Below are 19,201 nucleotides of genomic sequence, written 5' to 3'. Positions count from 1 at the left end.
CCAATGCTGATTAACAGGTTAGTTCAGTGGAGAGGTGATTTTCAAGATATGTTTAGCAATTTAAACACTTGTTATTGAATAAAATAGATAAAGATAGGTTTTATTCCATATATATGTTGAATCTTCATGAATATAAGGCTGCAAATATCTATAAAAACAAAAAAGTTACATAGTGCACCTCCAAATACATGCAATATTATAAAGAGGTTTTGAACTGCAAACAGATTAAAATGTAAAAAAATAATTCTGAGACATTGATTCACAAAAAAAGTTAATCTGGGTAAGTTCATTTGCAGTAAATTGATTTGAAAAATGTTTGTTGAACTGTCTAATCTTACTCCAGGCTCAGTATACCCCTTTTGACAAGATGAAGGATTGCTTTAGATATTGTATTTATTCTAACTTTTTTGCGGTTTTTTGAATGACACTTACTTGCCCATTGAATATATGTATTTTATGAGAGTATAGATCTTTTTTGGAAAACACAGTAGCTCACTGTTACACTGACAACTCATTTTTGTATTTTTGCCAAAATGTACTTTGACTTTTGCAGAGTCCTGACAGCCATTATCCACCGAACGGGGCGAGGACATAGGTAATCTCTGCACACACATCCTTTCACACACTGAGGTAGAGGCCAATATTTGTCTGATAAGAAAGGTCACTTTTGTCATTTGAAAGCCCACACACCACTACAGGGCCCAATTTGAAAGCTCCCACGGACAGGGAAAGGAGGCCATCAGTGCCTTTGGACACCTCATTCAGCCATCATAAATACAGAACAAATCACACTGCTCTGTCTCTCTCTGCCATTTCAAATAGTGGATTAAGGTCTGTTTTTGAAGCCAGGGCATGTGTATTTGAACTAGAGCATTCGTGTCTGCGTCCTTATCTCATCTCAACCATCCACTACTCACACAGCTCCCAGAGAGGCCAGCTTAGGGCATCCAAAAATGGGTCATGTGGGTCTTGGTTTAAAAAAAAAAATATATATATATAGATAGAAATAAAAGGAGTGGACGCTAAGCAGGTAAGGGAGTGTGGGATAGAGCTCTGTGAAGAGTGGAAAAGGTCAGAACACAGTGGTGCTTGCAACAGGACAGTGAACATCAAGTACACGAAAATGCATTAAAAATAAGTATGACAAAACTGAAGGACCAGCTGAAGTGTTAAAACAGGACTAACACAGGAAATAATGGGACTAAACACAAAGAAAAGTAGATCTAAAAAAAAAGAAGGAAGCCAGACTAAACCTAAAGTCTTGTACCAGACTGGACCAATCTGGACTAAATGAGACTGCAGAGCTAAAGTGGCAGTCATCCATCTGTGACTGACAAGCCTCTGACTACACAAACATGTACAAATGTGAACCCAGACTCAAAAACAAAAGATGGACTCAGAACAGGAGGCAATGCGGGCTAATCGTATCATCTCATCAACTAGTTTTACTTAAATATGACTTTTAATGCTTTAATTCTGGTATTTATCAGTAAACTCTAAATCACATTTGTAAATCATTTATCTAGACAACATAATAATAGAAATACGTCTGTTGACTTGCCGTTCAAAAGTGCATAAACAGAGTCTTCGCTGCTGGCCACATCTTTTAATAGTGTCATTTCACTGTAACAAGCAGCAATATTTTCCTTTACAGTGTTTATTAATTTGAAAAAAGGCTAAACATTTGTGTATGACCCTGACAAATAGGACTGTGGGTGGGGATAGGAAATTTTCTGAGCACTCGCGCCTCAAATGCAGGACAAGGAAGGATTATAATACATCCACGAATCAATGAAAATATAACTTGGAGAAAGCTAATAATGAGGGACAACCATTATAACATGGCTGATCTATGTCTAACCCAGACCTCATTGATGTGCAATACAAAATTTCAAATTCAAAGCAACTGAAGATGGGTATTTATTGTCTAAAAAGTAAGAAATACCACCGTCCCACCAGATGTACACCGTTCATTCGCTGAGAACCACTTCTATAGGACCCTATGGAGACAGTTCGGGCACTGAACTGTCAGGACCCAGGCTCAGGACATGTAGAGCATCAATGTCCCAAGCTGAAGAATAGCTGGAGGTTTAGGACTAAATAAAACCAGCCTAGTGCAGGAATGCTCACACTATGTCCACACACAGGTATCTCGGAGTCAGAATTGGACAAGAACAGGCTGGCGGGCATACACACTTATTCCAGGAGAGAGTGACAGGTCAGGGTGTCGCCTGTCCACGGGGCTCTGCTGAGAAATGTGATAGCGCTCAGATGCTGACCCCAAAGACACAGTGGCGAAGTAATGGATATCAGGTAGACAGGATGTTTTTGCATTCTGCACCAGTCCCTGCACTTAGTAAATCCAATGTTTATAATTAGTTCCACTTGACTCTGCTTGTTTGTGCCATTGAGTAAACTTAACTTGATAAAATCTCTGATAATTAATGTGAAGTAAAACGCAATGATGACACCTGCAAGTCACATTTTGAATAACAATATTACTTTAAAATAACTGTGTCCCAAGTTTGCAACATAAAAAAGCAGCACTGTGATTTTATGGAGCAATTATTATTATTATTATTATTATTATTATATATATATTTTTTATTTATTTTTTTTTTTTTTATGAACGAGAAAAATCATATCAGTTTAAACATTTTATTGCTGTCAACCAAAATACCATCAACCAAATAAACTACTTTAAATAACAATTATAAAATGAAACAAATAAATATTTGGCATTAAAATAAAGTATGTTTATTCATATTAATATTTTTAGGATGTCAATTTTAATTCTAATTATTTCTGTAACTGTAGTTTTTATTGTTTGTTAAATTTACCATTGTACAAAAAGCTTCAACAAATGAAATAATACTGCATGTCTTTCTATTACTAACACTGCTCCTACGGTAGCTGATGAGGTCCATGTTCATGATATACTCTGTTAATAATCACATGACGTTGACGTGCTTATTACTGGCACATCTTATAGCACACTGGCACTTGCACAGTTGTGTGGGGAGAGGGTGCAGCTGCTCATCTCAGGCAAATTATCGTTGTTACAGTACAATACATTTGAGCTGATGAGCCGAATCATTCAAAGTGCCCTACAAAAACCTAACACAGCGCCCAGCATCCAAACTTCAGGTAACAAACTTAACAGTGGAGTGCAGTCAGGACAAAGACACCATAATAAATGACAACACAAAACTTCAAGTATATTGCGAATGCAGCTCCTCTGTCTAACTACTACTAAACTCTTCTGGACATGCAGACAGTACAGTTATGTGCACCCAGTCAGTGACAAACCGTATAGTGCATATAGGACCGACGTACCCTCAGACACTTAGCATGGGGAGCACCGCTAAGGGCCTGAGAGGTACTCAATTTGGCATACTACATCAACATTCTAAACATGGCGGTAAAACATGGTGCATTCTGGGCGTGTATCTTCTTCGAGGCGAAAAAGTAAAGTGACAGTTTCAACATAATTATAAACTCAGTGTACAAACATAATAACAAGCCAGCAAAAATAAGCTTTTTGTCATCATTTGCAAAATAGTGAAAAGTTATCAATCCACATCTGTTTTGCATCCAGTGAAAACACCTTAAAAAATAAATAATAAATATCCTTGCATTGCTTAGTATCTTGTTATTCTTCACTTTTACAGTACCAAGACAAGAAGTAGGACTATACACCTAAAAGTTAACAAGAAAAGATAGCAGCCAAGCCCACGAAGTCTGGAGTTACCAGGGAGAAGAGGTGAAGATAAAGGTGGTCTGCTGGTTTAAGAAGGGCGGGCATCAACCAAAATAAATAAATAAATAAATAAAATAAAAAAAATGCAAGTCAACATTATCTTGCCCATTGACGTTCTTCCGTAAAAGATTTGGCGAAAAGTCTGGAGCTCTGTTTAGGTTGGCCCCATGTTCATGTACGTTTACTGCTGTTTATGAAGGTATCGGATAGAGATTGAGGTCAAATGTCACGGCGTCAGAAGCCAGAGTGTAACCACGGTGATCTTAGTAGTGTCCCATTCTGGCAGCGAGGAGACTGCGAGAGCGCGGGGCAGTGGCCGACGACGAAATGCGGCCATAGCTGGACGAAGGCCACTTGAACAGGGAGGTGACTGGCAGCAGATACCTAGGCAGACGGACAAGAGCCAGGGAGGGATGGAGGGATTATGGGAGAGGGCAGAAATAATGAGAGGATTAGATATGCAAAGGTCATTCTATAGAGGTCAGGCCATGGCAGTGTTCACAGCCAAATATCACACACTCTACCATTTATTTTGTTTGCACATAGCAGCTAAGTTAGGCTTCAAACTTAGAGCCATCTTTAACTTAGGATAGAATAAAAACAACCACAATGAAATGGTTGATGTTTCAGTCAAGACAGTTCTCTATATTATGCATTTGAACTGAAAGAATTTGATTTATACAAGTATTTGTGAAACTTTTTGTGAAACTTTTTGGAGCTGGCTGCATCTAAATGAAGTCTTTGAAGTTGTAATGTTCTTTTAGCAAAATGCATGTGGTAATGAACGATCAATGCAATTATATATTTGGCAGTGTTGACAGTTTTGCAGCATCATCATCAAAATATCTTGGACCATTTTATTACTTCTTCTGAAAACAGCCTTCTCAGTGTAATACACTTACAGTAGGATTATACAAAAAGTATTTAGTGTATTTAACTGTATGGAGTACTGGAGGTTTTTCCACATACTCTCAAACTGTGATACAGAGTGCAAAGTTCTTGCCAACACACAACCTCGAATACTTAGTAGTAGTAGTTATATGCAACATCTTTTTTTTGCGGCTCAGAAACGTCTTATCTATGGAAAAGTCACACTATGCTGAACTTTGGCCTTAAAGCTTTTAGTATCATGAACAAAGGATCCTCACCTATCATCCCACGGCACCGACGTCAGAACCTTTCTAAGATTTTCCTATGACACCTTCCACCGAGACAGAGCAGTGAGGCAGCTCCTGCTAACAGCGTTCCAGTACCTGAGAATGAGACCAGCGGCAGGTTCAGATAGAGTCCGGAGCGGCCTGGGCACTGCTCCTATTCTTAGCTTATCTTATCTGGATAGAAATGATTGTCAGAGCAATGTCAGATGAAATGGTCAAATCCTGGTTAAGCTTAAAGTGCATATAACAGGTTCTCAGGTGCTGTTTTCTAATGATTACATGGTTTGGTGGGGTAATACCTGTGGTGAATATTTATCATAGTTTTACATGAGTCAAAGGAATGGAATACCTCTACCTATTTAAACAAAAATGTTCATCCACAATATAGGGACAATTTAAGTAGAAGGAAGGCATTTAAAGCTTCATTTAATGTTGTCATTTATTTGTATTAGTGTAATCAAAACTATTGTGCAACTTAGACATGTTTTGGGCCTTTATGGTTGCTAGGTAACCGTTATGAAATTACCTCTACACATGTCATACCTGCTGCCAGTGTAAAATCCCCAAAAAGAAAAACTAGGCAAGATTTATTGCATTATCTTGAATATAATTATGTTAACTATATTTTAGTGAAGTGAGTAGTCTAACCTGTCATATGCACTTTAACTCAAGGTTAAGCCAGTGTTACTATAGAGAAATGGTAGTTTGTCTTCTTTCTCAGTGATAGAATGAACCTACAGCGTTGGCTTTGTCCCAATCTCATCAATTTGTCGCATAAGATACACTATGTGACCTCCTCGCCATATCCGCACTAAGGATCTTTAGCTAATAGAAAACTGCACGCAGTTAAATGAGCAGCAATGGTCAAAAGAATAGTCCCGGTGGAGGCTTTAAGATGTGACAATCTAATCAAAAGAAGAGCCAGTGGGGCTGAGGATTACACAGAGCAGAAATAATATCTTCTTTTAAGCAGTGCAGAGATAGCACACTTTTCCCTGACAGGTCTCTTTCCTTGTGAAATAGCTCTTGGACAAATTAGCCGAACACATTCCTCCGAAGTCGGACAGAAAAAAGAGGAGGGAGAATAGAAAAAGAGTATGTCGCTAAGGGGGGTGTCCGCTTCTACGTTCAGATCTGGGAGAGTGAGGAGGGATTCAAATTAACTTCATTTAGTCCAAACGGAGTGCCCTTGAAATAGCTTGGAAGAGAGGAGGTATCTCTGGGGCGTGTTTCCAAGACTGTCACCGGAATCAGACAGATACAGATTTCTTTTCTGGTACATTTGTATTGCTTAAGGATGCATTTCATGGTTTTTGTGGTTGTGTTTAGGGAATAATGGAATATTCTGTCACTAGCCAAGCATTGCCAAAAAACATGGTGAGGCTATGTAGAATTTATTTTGTAGAATTATAGAATCTGACATTTTTTGGGCATTTTCACACTTGTAGCCCATGTCTGTGAAGTTAAATATGACTAAACACTTGATGTTCAGAAGTAGGTCTGGGCAATATGACAAAAAATTATCTTTTTTTCCCTCTTTCCCCCTTCCTTGATCCTAATTTTTGATTTGATTTTGCTTAAATAAAACAAAACGGCTTTTAATATTAATTTCTTAAACATAAACAACGCAGATATTTTCAAATTTTGCCCTCCAAAGTCTGAACTCTGCTTCAAACCATATGCTTTTATTGACAGAGGATTGGCTGCAGATCTCTTCATTAAAAAGACCCAAGCTGCTCATTGACGTTTAGAAAAGAAATAAAAATACTAATCCAGAAGCATGTATTTATTTCACCTTTTTAATTTGATACCTTTCCATGTTTCGTTTATGCAATATCGTGATCTACATGACTCTACTCTCACTCATATTTCCATAGAAACTGCAAGCCAAGGAATGTAAAAGGCCATAAAAATCCAAAGTACAAAATCAAATATTGATCATTCATCAGGGGTTGAGGCTGTATGTTCTTCAGTCCTCCTCTCTTATGCACTTTGAGAATATTCCGAGCGCGAAGAAAGAATTGGAGGTAGCGATGACAAGTACGAGGGGAGAGGCTGAGTGAGTGAGGGAGGCTGCATCTCACGTCCAAGCTCTGCAGGCTATGTTTAATTGGCCTCTCATTCTGCATCTTCCAGGTTCATAAGCTTTTGATCATGGAGACGATCTTAGCAATAGTGCGGCATGCTTAAGAGGCCAAGGGGGGTAGGACAGTTCATGCATCTCTGCTTAGCTTCAATCCATCACTTCACAGGGAGACAGAAAGATACGCTCCTCGCTCGGGCCGATACCATGCAAACCTACAATCTGGTCTCTCAACATCAGTCAGAAGTACTCACTGGAGATGCAACTGCCAAAGTCATTTAGAAGAAGGGAAAATAAAACAAGAACAAAAGAGAGACTGCAACAATAGCTGACGCAATCATAAACTACAGGGCTCAGGAGGTATTCTGAAGGTGATCTGTTGAGCCCACTTTTGGTTCACCACCTCAATTAACCCTAATTACGACCGCACTTCTCCAAACTGATGAAAGCTAATAGAATTTGAAACTTTTGTCATCATGGGAAAATTGTCTTTGGCCTGCGACAGTAATTCCAAGCTAAACGGGGAAGTCATTAGTGGGGCTATTAGGCTACATCTCATCTGCCCACACAGACCGGAGGACTTTGGGAAGGCGGGTGAAGTTGTTGACACACCTGATCAGAGCGCTCCAAATGGAGAAGGACTCTTGAGCAGGACTGAGTAGGTGTCACTGACAATGAATACTATGAAGAAATCTGTGTGGAAATTTTGTCAACTTAAAATTATCCCACCACAGGAATATTTGAGCAAGACTTATGAATTACTTTGTGGATCATGAGTAATTTAATAATACATCAATATGTAACTGTTTCTGATATGTAGAGTTAAAGGTACTGTAGACCTGATTTTTACAGTCTTAAAAACGTGAAAAATGGATCTTGTTCATTTTTAAAGTGACAGCTGTGCAAACGTATTCCTCACTTTCCTAAGGCGTTCCGAGCATTCCAGTTATTAATTGTGACAAGTTTCTAAGCTCTTTTCAGAAGCTGGACTTTGGCCATCACAGTAACGCCAACAACAACTAGCATGCTAACAGTGCATTGCTTCCAGATTTGTGGATGATAAAAGCACTTTATAATTAGATGCAGGCAGCACACAGCGATGTCAGTTTGCCCCTAGATGTTGCTTTTACAATATTTCTGTACTAGGGCAAAACGAACCTGACTCTGACTATTATATGAAAGAAAATCTGGCACCAGCTCTTTAAGAGGACCATTTCAAAGTGATTTTAGTTACAGATAGTCTTAATTTTATAATCATGTATATTGTCGCCATCAGTGTTCATATGTGTAAAGTATGTGCGCAGCATCATTTACTTATGTTCCAAATGCATGTGCAGCACAGACATTGTGATGACAGAATGCGTGGTTTTGTGCAGCAGCCACATAACACATGCAGAGCCCGCTCTTATCCTCTCAGACACACATTTAGGTCTTCGTTTTAGGCTTGAACACCAATGAGGAAATACTCTTAATTGCTTCTCAGCGACGTGAAGTGGCATCAGGTTGTGACGGTTTCCTGATGGAGAGAGGCTGAGCTCTTTCTAAAGCCACTCGAACTTAAAATGTGCTCACTCAGGCAAGATGCTCTTGATAAGAAAGAGAACAGCGTGAAAGACAGTTTGGCAGCAAGTGGCAATGCAAAGCAAGCTGGGTAAATGGTTGTAGAAAGAACAGACATAATGGTCTTACATTTTCTCCTTCTCTTATTAACTATTCAAAAAATACATTTCAGTTCAGGTTTATGGCACCACTTACCGAGAAAAATGTAAAAACATAACTCTTAATGCAATGTAAAACTGGTGTAACTTTAATAGATTTGATGTTAATAAGGGAAGGGAGAGCAGACCGTACCAGACTGTTGATGTGGAAACCAAAACAACCATTTCTGTGACAAGCCTTTGTTGCAGAGTGGGGTGCTAGAAGCAGCAAAAGCAGTGAAAAGGGGGACAGTGGAAACAGCGGGTTTAGCAGAACTAAACCAAGCAGAGACCTGCGTCGAGAGGCGAAGAGACTGAGGAAGAGGAGGAGGAAGCAGCAGCGACAACAGCAGCAGCGGAGTCATGGGCTGGTCCAGCGGCTAATGGTAAGCTTTTTACACACACATATTCAGACACAAGACATATAAAGAGAGAAACAGCAGCATGCTTACAAGGAAAATATATCATAAATATGTATGTAGCAATGCTGTATGGTTAATATGCTGCACTGTTATTAGTGTTACTCTAATCAGCTGAATACACTGTCCCTGTTAACCTGAAGAATTTCTAAAATCTATTTAATTGAAAAAGGTGTAAGAACAGTTTTATTTCTACTTGTTAGACACATGATTTCCCCTTTATAGTCATAACAAAATTGTCGTATACTGACAATAGCCTATGCTATAATCATCCGGCCGTTTAACAGCAGAGGTTGTTCTACAGTAGGTGCAAAGTGATAGCCTGTTAAAAATGCGTATGAGTTATGAATCATGTAACACAAGGCCTGAGGAAAAAAGAGCTCTCTCTCTCATAAGGTCATTTGCAGCACAGCCTCATCTGGGCTCTAATTGAATTAAGCAGGCCTCGGGGGGCCCAGGCTAACCTGAGCGCTAATCTGTGGGCCATTATTTCCTGTTAACGGCACGTTCCCTCGCCTCAGCCAGCCCTCTCCTGCCTGCCAGCCCACAGCATATGTGCTTTAAAAAGTTCACTCAATTGTAAGCCCTGGATCCTCTCCTTCAGGGAGTGGGTCTGAAATAGAACAAGGCTGATTTGTGTTTGTTTGTTTTACTGAGGTTATGAGATGATAGCTCCAGGTTTCAACAAGCAGAAAGACTGAGCTGTGCTAATTGAATTCATCTTTAAATGTTAATTATGTCTGTGTAGCCTTCTTTGCACAAGGTGTTTAAGTTCATTATGTCAATAAATGGGGTTTAAAAGTACTTAAGGAAAGTCTATGAGATAGTAACAGCCAAGAGTGAGACAGTCACTGAACTGCTATATACAGATATGTCATTTACCAGCAATGTAAGAATGTGAATTCATATTTTCAGTCTTTATTATTATGTGTGGTAATTTTTTTTTTCTTTAACACTCATCATAGATACATATAAGGTTAATTATGGTGTGAAGTGATATTAATTGTAATAATATAGCTTAGTTTGGAATTGTCTGAATCGTCAGTTGAACCTAAATTGTAGCCTTATTTTATAATAAGGTTACAATAATAATTAGATTTATTGTTGTATTTAGTTTAAGCACAAGCCCTGGTCTCACCTGGTGTCATCCCATTCAGGGCTCAGACCAGTCAGAGAGCCTCTGGACTCAGAAACAAACTTGTAAACGACCAGCAGACAGTCTCTGCACAGCTGGACCAGCCGCCGGCAGCACTGCAGCTCCTGAGGCGATACCACCTCACTGCTCCTGCTGAAGACGGTCTCCCACGATGACCTAAGGAAAACATGTGCATAATTTTGGCACTATTTTTCAATAGTTAATTAAAATATAAATATAATGGGGAACAATGGTAACATTATTTAAATTCTCTTGTTATTCATCAACAATCTATACAAAATTGTACTATCAATACTATCAATACAAGTCGCACCTGACAAAATAACAACAAGCAAATGAAGAGAGGCAGGTGTCGTGTTGTCATTTGAAAGAATAAAAAAAATATGGGAAAAGTAGATCTGGTGTTATTATTATTGCAGGGATAGTATGACCATTGACCCTACATGTTATCCTCAGAGTGCCACACACCGACATACAGGAAGAAAGACAGACACATCGGGTAACAAGATAAGTACAGTTAACCCTCCTTTACAACCTAAGACCTGCCCCTGACTGTGAAAGAGCAGCTTCAACTCAGACACCGAACCTCAGGGGGTGCGTTTGATGTCTACACCCTTTCAGCACTTCAGTCTCAGGAAGTCTGTACATTCAAAGGGTTAAAAGTGTGCATTCTTATCCTTTCTTTCCCGATGTAATTTTTCAAAGCGTAGTGAATGAATAGCTGCTGGGTTGTTTGATTGCTGTTAAGTACTTTAGACAAAATATCAAACAAGACACACAGAGGAGTTGGGGCAAGACCCTTGGATTAAGAGTGTGTTTTTGAAGCGCTTCACCCTCGCTGTGGGACACCAGGACCCCCCACTGGCTTCCTTCATGTCGGGTTAGCCTGCTGTATAGATGTCTTTAACAAAACAGGCAGTTACGTCTACCACACAAAAGGAAAATGGGGCATTGTGCCAAGAATGATAAAGGATTATCTTATGCATAATACAAAATCACTCACACTAATTCAGCCATAATATTATAATGGTCTAAAAGTGGCAACCACAATGTGTGTTCCCAATGATCAAAGTCTCTGATCATGAGACAATATGGTATTTTTGTGAAATTGTCATATTGTAATTCAGACATTCTCTGTTTCATCCAGCTCTATACTCAAAAACAGTAACTTTTTCCTGCTCATTCTTCCTATTGGTCATGCTTTCAGTGAGTGACAGATGGATTTAACCAATCACAGTAAAGTTTAAACAGAAGCAGCAGATGACTTTGTTCTGCTTAATGGGAGTATAGGGATGTATTTACATGCCATAAGGTTCAAAGAAGATCCAACTCCAAGAAAATCATGACTCATTTTTAGAGGTCACGATGCAAACCAAATGGCGACACACTGACAAAACAACAGGGAATCTTACTAGCAATTTGAGCTATTTATTTATGTATTTTTATTTCATTTATTAAGTGCTAATTAAGTGCCAGTACAGGTGTAGGAAGTAGGGTATATGCTTGCTGCTTCTTTAGTTACACCTCTAAGCCTTCTGTTGCCGAGGGATACACGACCTAACTGCAACTGAACCGAAGCAACCTAATACAGAGGATACATTGTAGGGTCTCACCTTAAAGATAGACTAGATTAAAGACTACTAGCATGTCAGCTGTCTGCCAAAGCATTGCTGTTTCTTTTTTTCCTCACATGTCTAGGGCAGTTTTAGCATGAAAGGAACATGTCACGAGCAAGTACACGCATCTCAAGTTGTCAAGTTGCATGCCTGGCTTTGAAGAAAGTCAAATGTATAAAACATGTGAAACAAAAGATGACACAATAGCAGTTTATTTTGTTGGGTCTCGGAGTTTTTTTTATAGAAAGATAATAGTTGAGGCTGCTGTTGTGGTGACTTGTGTTTTGATGGAAGACACTCTCTATGTCACTTCTGAAAAATATAAAAGGTATCGGAAAAACTTATCTAACAAACCTAGAACTTCTGAGACCCTGTGTCTGCTGCTCAACTCTGCTTTACCTGGTCTACTATACAAGTCTTTGAGCGTAGGTGGGAAAGGGTGGCCTGAATTCAACCTTAGATGCGTATTATTGTTCACTATCTACAGCTATATTTACTGAGTATATGTACCATGTGTAAAATGATTAAAAATATTGTGCAGTTGCAAAGTATACTTTTACCACTTTATTACAGACACTGATGTAATATGGCAATGGTACTATGGTTGTCAAAAGCATCGATACCTGCAAACTAATTGATAATAAAACTAGTATCGCAACTAGATACCCATTTGTACTATTACTTAAAATAAAACACATAAATAGGGCAAAATTTGACCATTCCTGAATAGTTTTATAATAACCTGGATCTATATCAGAACGAGTATATAATCACAATATGAAAGTACTATTAATTTGTGTTTAAATTTGAAATGAAAATCAATATAAAGTAATGAGCCTTCTCCTTGGTATTGAAATCAAATTTAAAATTTTAGTATTGTGATGACACTAAATGATACTCTTGCATGTGACCTACCCAGTGTGGGAGAAGCAATTCCACAGCCCCTGGCCGTGGCTCCAGAGGAGACGGTTAAAGACGCGGGTGAACAGCCTGTACAGGTGAAGGTTCTCCACCTCTGGCTCTCTCCAGATCCGCTGCAGTGCGGAGCGGACATTTGTACGGACTATATCTAGCACCTGGGTGGAAAAAAGACAAGAAAGGAAATAAAAAGGCATATTCACAAAAAGAAATAATATATGCATGAAGTGGCATTTATACCTGCTGTTAAATTAGTCATTTGTCTTTATCTAAAATCCTTCCTTTTAAAGTTCACAATCAGAAAAGCAAATGCAATTTCATCAACGAGTGCGTACATTTTCTGTGTGTCTGTGTGTGTGTGTGACAGGATATAAAGCACCCGGGCAGACAGTGGAAAACATAGGCACAGACTAATTGCTGCTCGGCGACAGTGTTTGAGAGATGGTGTCAGAGGCTCCTGGCGATCTGAGGACACCTGCACCTGTCTTCTATCACCCCTTCCCCTCCTCACACCTCCGCCTCTTCTCTCTCTATCCCTCTCTCCTCAAAGTGCACCATTGTGGCTCTTTTGACGCCAAATCTTCGCTGCTCATTACTGACATGCCCATCGCACTTGTGTGAGGCATGGCAAAGTGGAAGCAGAGGTTTTCCCCAACAGTTATGCATGTGATTCTGATAGACAAGTAAACACACACACACACATATGTTTTGGTATGGTAATCAGGTAGCAGAGCAGCGTTCCTGACCTATGCCTGCTGCTCATTAGGCTGCTCCACTCCAAATAAGACACGGATGGGCCCACAACACGGCCGAGCGCAGTTGTGCACGGAGCAGAAGCTGAGGGATCACATCATTACTGACACGCCTACCGGATGCCATGTTTTTTATGTCTTGTCCCGGGTTGTAGTTTGTTTACAGCCTATTTGGTGTGTGTTCCACTGTCTGACATGCTAATGATGTCGGCACTTTTTCAGTCAATCTCAGATGATTGATATGGGAATTATTCATGTCATAGTATGTGTCTCTAAAACTCAGCCAAAAAAGGTAAGGGCATAGACATTTTAACAATTCAAAAGAGTATATTGTGTGACTATGAGGATTTCAGTATTTTTAAAAGAAATGTACCAATCTAAGACTACATGTCAGTGGATGGTTAGAATGTGAGCTGCATTCTGGCACCATGCTACTTAGACTTGAGCTGTGAAAAACTCAATACCCAGATACTAATCAATACTAATACTAGTATTAAAACTAGATAAATATGACAAAGTTGGACCTTTAGTCTTAGTTTGCTCCTGATCTATATCTGAGCTAGTATAAGATCACATGGTAACATTATTAAAACTACCATTGTTTAGTGTTTAAAAGTACATTCTGATGCATGAGAAAAGAAATAAAAACTGTATTGTGTATTAAAGGCATCACATTAGTATAGGAATTAAGGTTGATTTTTAAATGATCAAAACATACCCAGTGTAGAAAGAAGAGATAATTTTTTATTTACTTCACTTTTGAATCATAAAGTTTTGCCAGTGTGTCTATATATAACACTTACCTTTCGTTGTTTGGTTGAGTCCAACTTCACTAACCAATAGGAGGCCACCTTTGGTTTATGGTATCTCCAGTTGTCAAGTATCTGCAAAAAAAAAAAAAAGAGGAATGGTTCAATCAAAAACCAAGGGCTAAAAACAGCTAAAAATACTCTTGTGAGAATTGTTTTTATTTTATTTTTCCAACCGATCGAAAACTTTTCCATAGTGGTTGCATATAATCAGAATGCAAGCCTATAGTAAGCTGTCAGTGCCACAGTAAGGAGTGTCACACTGGAGCCTAGTCACACGTGTATTATTATTTTAAAATTAGAAGAATATGTCAGAGAGGCAATAGGTAGATATGGTGGAGATCTCATTTCCACACTTGAACACTCTTCCAGGCAGACTTTCTTTCACACTTCAGCCCAGACCAGGAATCTGTAACATCTCTGGGCCGTGTCTGTTAAAGTAATGGCTTTTGGATTTCACACATAGTTATAGAAAAGCTCTCATTTTCAACATGACGTATTGTGGCTAGTGTTCCAGTGTCTGTGCCTTACTTAGCATCTGGAAAAGTATCGCAAACAAAAAAAAGATGTGAATTATATGCCCATATATTATCACCTTAACAAACAAGCTTCTACTGAAGTGCAGTTTCGAATGTAACATTATGGATTATTCTCAATGGGTTTAAACCAGGCTATTTTTATAGTTTCAATACACTGTACATAATTACAATGTTCATTTCAGATACCTCCTTCCTTTAGGAACCTAATAGGACCTTTAGGATTTTCCAGCAAATTGTTACTCTTGCTTATCTATTATCTCAAACCAAATTGGGCATGTGATTTTTATCATGCCAGCTGCACACAGTATATTTTTGGACTATTCTCCGTAGTGAGCAGTATGGTGGTCAGCACTAGAATAAACATCTGAAAGTCTTCAGGATTCATGGAGTTCATTTTAGGGGCGAGTATGGTAAAAATGAAATAATATATAAACTGAGGAATGTATTTAAATTTGCAGTAGGTGAGATTTGAAAAATGCATTTGTTGTGTTTCTATGGGCACTGTTACAGTGTGGACTTTTTCTACAGCTCTGCATAAAACCGTCACGTAGCACTCACAATCCTCGGCAAACAGCATCCCAGTGGAAAGCCCATGAGAACACCATGAGAACACTGACGCATACTCACGCATACTATTCCCAGGGACTCACAGACGTGGGACATGGGTGCGCAACACTCTACACTTTTTGTTTGATGGAAAGTTGCCTGTTTTGTTTAGTAAAATCAGTATCTGAACTACATGTACACTCTACCATCACATTTGCTCTGTATGAACATAAGTTAGTTGAATACACGATATGCACTAGTACTCCTCTATCTAGATGCAAAGAGTGAGAGAGGGAGAGGTAAAGGAAGCTGGTACAAAAACAACATTAGGCTAGTTAGACCTCAGATTCAGTTCATGGAAAACATAAAATGCAAAAGACCATAGTCTGAGTCGTACAGGTGCCCCCACTCAGCTGTGTTTCCATAGCGACCTCATTAGGCTTCGTTAACAGTACAGGTGTGGTAATAATAGTTTGTCACAGCATTTGACACGCCCAAATGTGGTGCACACACAACAAGAATGAATTTTCAATACAATTCCTATCCATAAGAACTGACCAAATACTTACTATATAGGTTAAAACCCTCGCTGGCTAGTAAATGCGTCCACTAACACAGCAGTACAATTAACTGACCAACTACTGTACATAATTGCTCCATTCACACAATATATAATCTAATCACTCGTCTTTTTTGTGTGTAAAATGACCTGGGTGGTGCCTGGGCAAAGCTGATCCTGTGGACAGCAATAACCATAAAAGATGTGTCCCTGACTTGTACCTATTAACTACCAGTAGACACTGGAAAAACACCTTAGGTGTGTACTTAAAATTATAGGTTTTGTAAAGCTTACCTTCATGCAAATTAATAGCTGTCTGCTTCTGCTACAATGACATTCTGTGTAATAAACTGGAGAGCAGGTGTGAGAAACACAGATGTTCCTCAGCATCATCAAACCACTAAAACTGCAGAGATTTGGGCTAAGCTGAGAGCTGGTAATGAAAGCACATCTGAAGTGCCACACTTGGACACCACCACAAAAGAGCCTGTGGGAGTGTGTCTAGTATCTGGTATCAGACATATGAGGCATGCATTGTAAGCTTGTAAATAATTAAGATAATCAAATAATGGAGTTTTTCTGAACCAAGTCACTGCATATCATGTTCTTTGTGTGTTCTGCTGCTCATTAAGCAAAACACACAAAGTGCTCTCTTATTCTGCAAAGACAAATATGAGGCAAAGACGTGCCACATCTATAAAGGGTGAAAATGTATGGGGAAATGCTTGAAATAATAAAACAACATTGAGCAGTGCAACATTAATTCATAAAAATATTAGTACAATTGACATTTTTTACTTTTTCCAGTAAAGTAACATGCTTGAGTGGCCAGTAACTGACTAAAAGGCAGTTTGTTTTAAAGCTATGATTTTAGCATCAGAAACACTTACCTCTTGAGAATGGAGCACCTGACAGAAACACATGTTCTTATGCTCCTGCTTCATGAAGAGCATAATAACACAGTGTGACTGTTTGTTTTGCAGCTGCACAGTCGCAGTCAGACAAGTGCCTCCGAGGGTCATCATTCTGCCCACAAGATCAGCTGCAGCCTCTCCTCTCCCCGAGGACTCTACAGTGCCTGCTCTCCAAACAGCCAACAGTATTTCTGTTCCAAACCAGCCCAAACCAGCCCCTCTCTGCCATCATTGTAGCCACACAACCTTACTCTCTCTTTTAAATAACGCACAGCTATGTACATGTCATAATCTACACATAACCTGATCAGAAAATATATTACACAATACATTCTCTAGAAATAAGTCCCAAATAAGTACCACACTGATAATAGATGAGTAGTGGTACATAGTGGAGCTGCAATCTAAACAACAGGTTATAACTGAGGTCATATGAAAGACAATGGGAGCCAGGCCTCTTTAGTAGATGGAGGCTAAGAGTTAAAACACTGCTCACAATGCTGGCTTTGGTGGACTTTAGTGAGCTTGCTTTCACTTCAGTCCTACTTTCAGACTTTAATTTGATTATTTCATTTACAACAGTACTATCCAGGCAAATAGTGTGTGCAGTTGTATGTTTATTGTATGGGTACCTACATCATCTAGCACTGCCTCTGCTTCTTCCTCCGTCTTGCCAGGAAATCGAATCCTCATTGCAGTCAGAGCAGCCAAGGTCTGTCTCACCAACTCCAACTCCTGCTCTTTACTCCTCAGGTTTGTAAGTGAGTCTCCCTAAAAGCACACAACAAAACCACTTAGGTCAATTAAAAAAGAAGAAAATTGTGCAAATAATAGCTTTGTGTGTTTCCTTTGAGTTCGCTTACATTCACACAATCATTAAAATAGCTCACATCGTAGTGTTAGCGTACAACTGCCAACCGACTCTTTCTTCCACAGCATTCAAAGGTTACAGCATGGTTGTAAAGGGAAAGAGGCAGGTGGAAAGGGACATATGGCAACGCAATAAAAGATCATTGTTGTGTGCTGCAGGAGCCCTGTACAGTAAGGAGGGAGCACTTAACATATTCTCTGGGACCAACAGATAACATATTCTGCAAGGGTAAAAAGACTTCAACTGTAAACTAAAACAGAATAGTTGAGGCTGACAGAAAAAAAAAAAAGTTATTTCAATAAAACATGACATTGACAACTAGGGTAACTTACAATATTGGAGTGAATGGTCCCTAGGCTGTTGCTATGGGGTACGCGATGGGCGGAGCCACTTCGACTCAACGAATGTGATCGTAGCGTTGCAGAGCTTGGCCGGATCAGAGGCGTGGCCAATGGGATTGTGGGCGACGGCCTGGACGAGAGAGATCGCACCTCACTGGGTGATGAAAGTGAGGCGATGGAGCGGGGACAAGAGATGGAGCGTCTGATTGGTCCAGTCAGAGTCGGCGAGGCAGAGGGGGCGGGAGCAGCTTTGAGAGACTTGATTGGTGGTTTCCAGTGCATTCGGCCTACGGAAACAGAGCAGAGGAATAAGTGACTTGCTGTGTCACTTTTCAATTTCTTGATCTGTGCCATGGCATCTCAGTCCCCAAGTAACTGTCAAACCCATTCCATCCATCTCGGAGAGGCTTTGGGCATAAAGTGTGCTGTTCAATCTCCCACAGTCACACCATGGCACACTGACCCACTACACATGTGTTATTAACAACCGCAGCATGCACAGGGAAACCAAGAAACTGACAGTAGTCTCATCTCAACAGGGGAGGAAAAAATAGTAGCTCTTTCTCACTTTTACTTCCAAGACAAACTACATGTAGATATGCAGAAGACAGACATAAATATATAAAGTAAACGCCCACTGCCTCTGAAAACAGTTCAGCTGGTCACCTGCCTAGTGCGGTGTGAATGTAAGAGACATAATGTACATGTGTGTGAATGCTTGACTACACAGCATGTTGCTTCTGGTCATTGCCAAATGAGAGCATTATGAGGCTTAGTCTGAGCAGCCCTTTAGTGGCTGGATATAGAGGAGAGGAGCTTGGCATTTTGGTCCTCTCTGTCCATCTTGCACACAGGACTACAGACTGTGACTAAAATGGTCACATACTGAGAGCGGGGTTGGCTGGATTTCAGTGAGACCATGAGGTAAATGGCCTCCTTCTCAGCATTACTGGTTCAGCTGAGGGATTCCAACAATAGAGGAAAATGTCAATATAACATAGAGAAAAGTGCACTATGTAACTGTTTTCCTGGCGGGAGAGTTGTCACCTGCTTGTCTCCATGGA

At 39.6% G+C, this 19,201-nt stretch overlaps 1 protein-coding gene across 1 annotated transcript in view; it reads right to left on the bottom strand.

Moving 5' to 3' along the window:
- Positions 1-3,021: 3,021 nt before the first annotated feature.
- The window catches only part of ttll7 (tubulin tyrosine ligase-like family, member 7), a 61,085-nt gene continuing 44,905 nt past the window's right edge, over positions 3,022-19,201 (bottom strand). The window contains exons 15-20 of the mRNA XM_033965804.2: positions 18,129-18,424; positions 17,562-17,696; positions 14,362-14,442; positions 12,804-12,964; positions 10,255-10,428; positions 3,022-4,144 (exon numbers count right to left, since the gene is read on the bottom strand). Of these exons, the coding sequence (XP_033821695.1) occupies positions 4,024-4,144; positions 10,255-10,428; positions 12,804-12,964; positions 14,362-14,442; positions 17,562-17,696; positions 18,129-18,424 (968 nt within the window). The 3' untranslated portion in view covers positions 3,022-4,023. The remainder of the gene's footprint in view (positions 4,145-10,254; positions 10,429-12,803; positions 12,965-14,361; positions 14,443-17,561; positions 17,697-18,128; positions 18,425-19,201) is intronic.

The sequence above is a fragment of the Periophthalmus magnuspinnatus genome, chromosome 4, assembly GCF_009829125.3.
Source record: "Periophthalmus magnuspinnatus isolate fPerMag1 chromosome 4, fPerMag1.2.pri, whole genome shotgun sequence".
In the NCBI taxonomy this organism is placed as follows: Eukaryota; Metazoa; Chordata; class Actinopteri; order Gobiiformes; family Gobiidae; genus Periophthalmus; species Periophthalmus magnuspinnatus.
The sequence above is the reverse complement of the archived record's forward strand: the minus strand, read 5'-3'. Positions and strand labels throughout refer to the sequence as shown.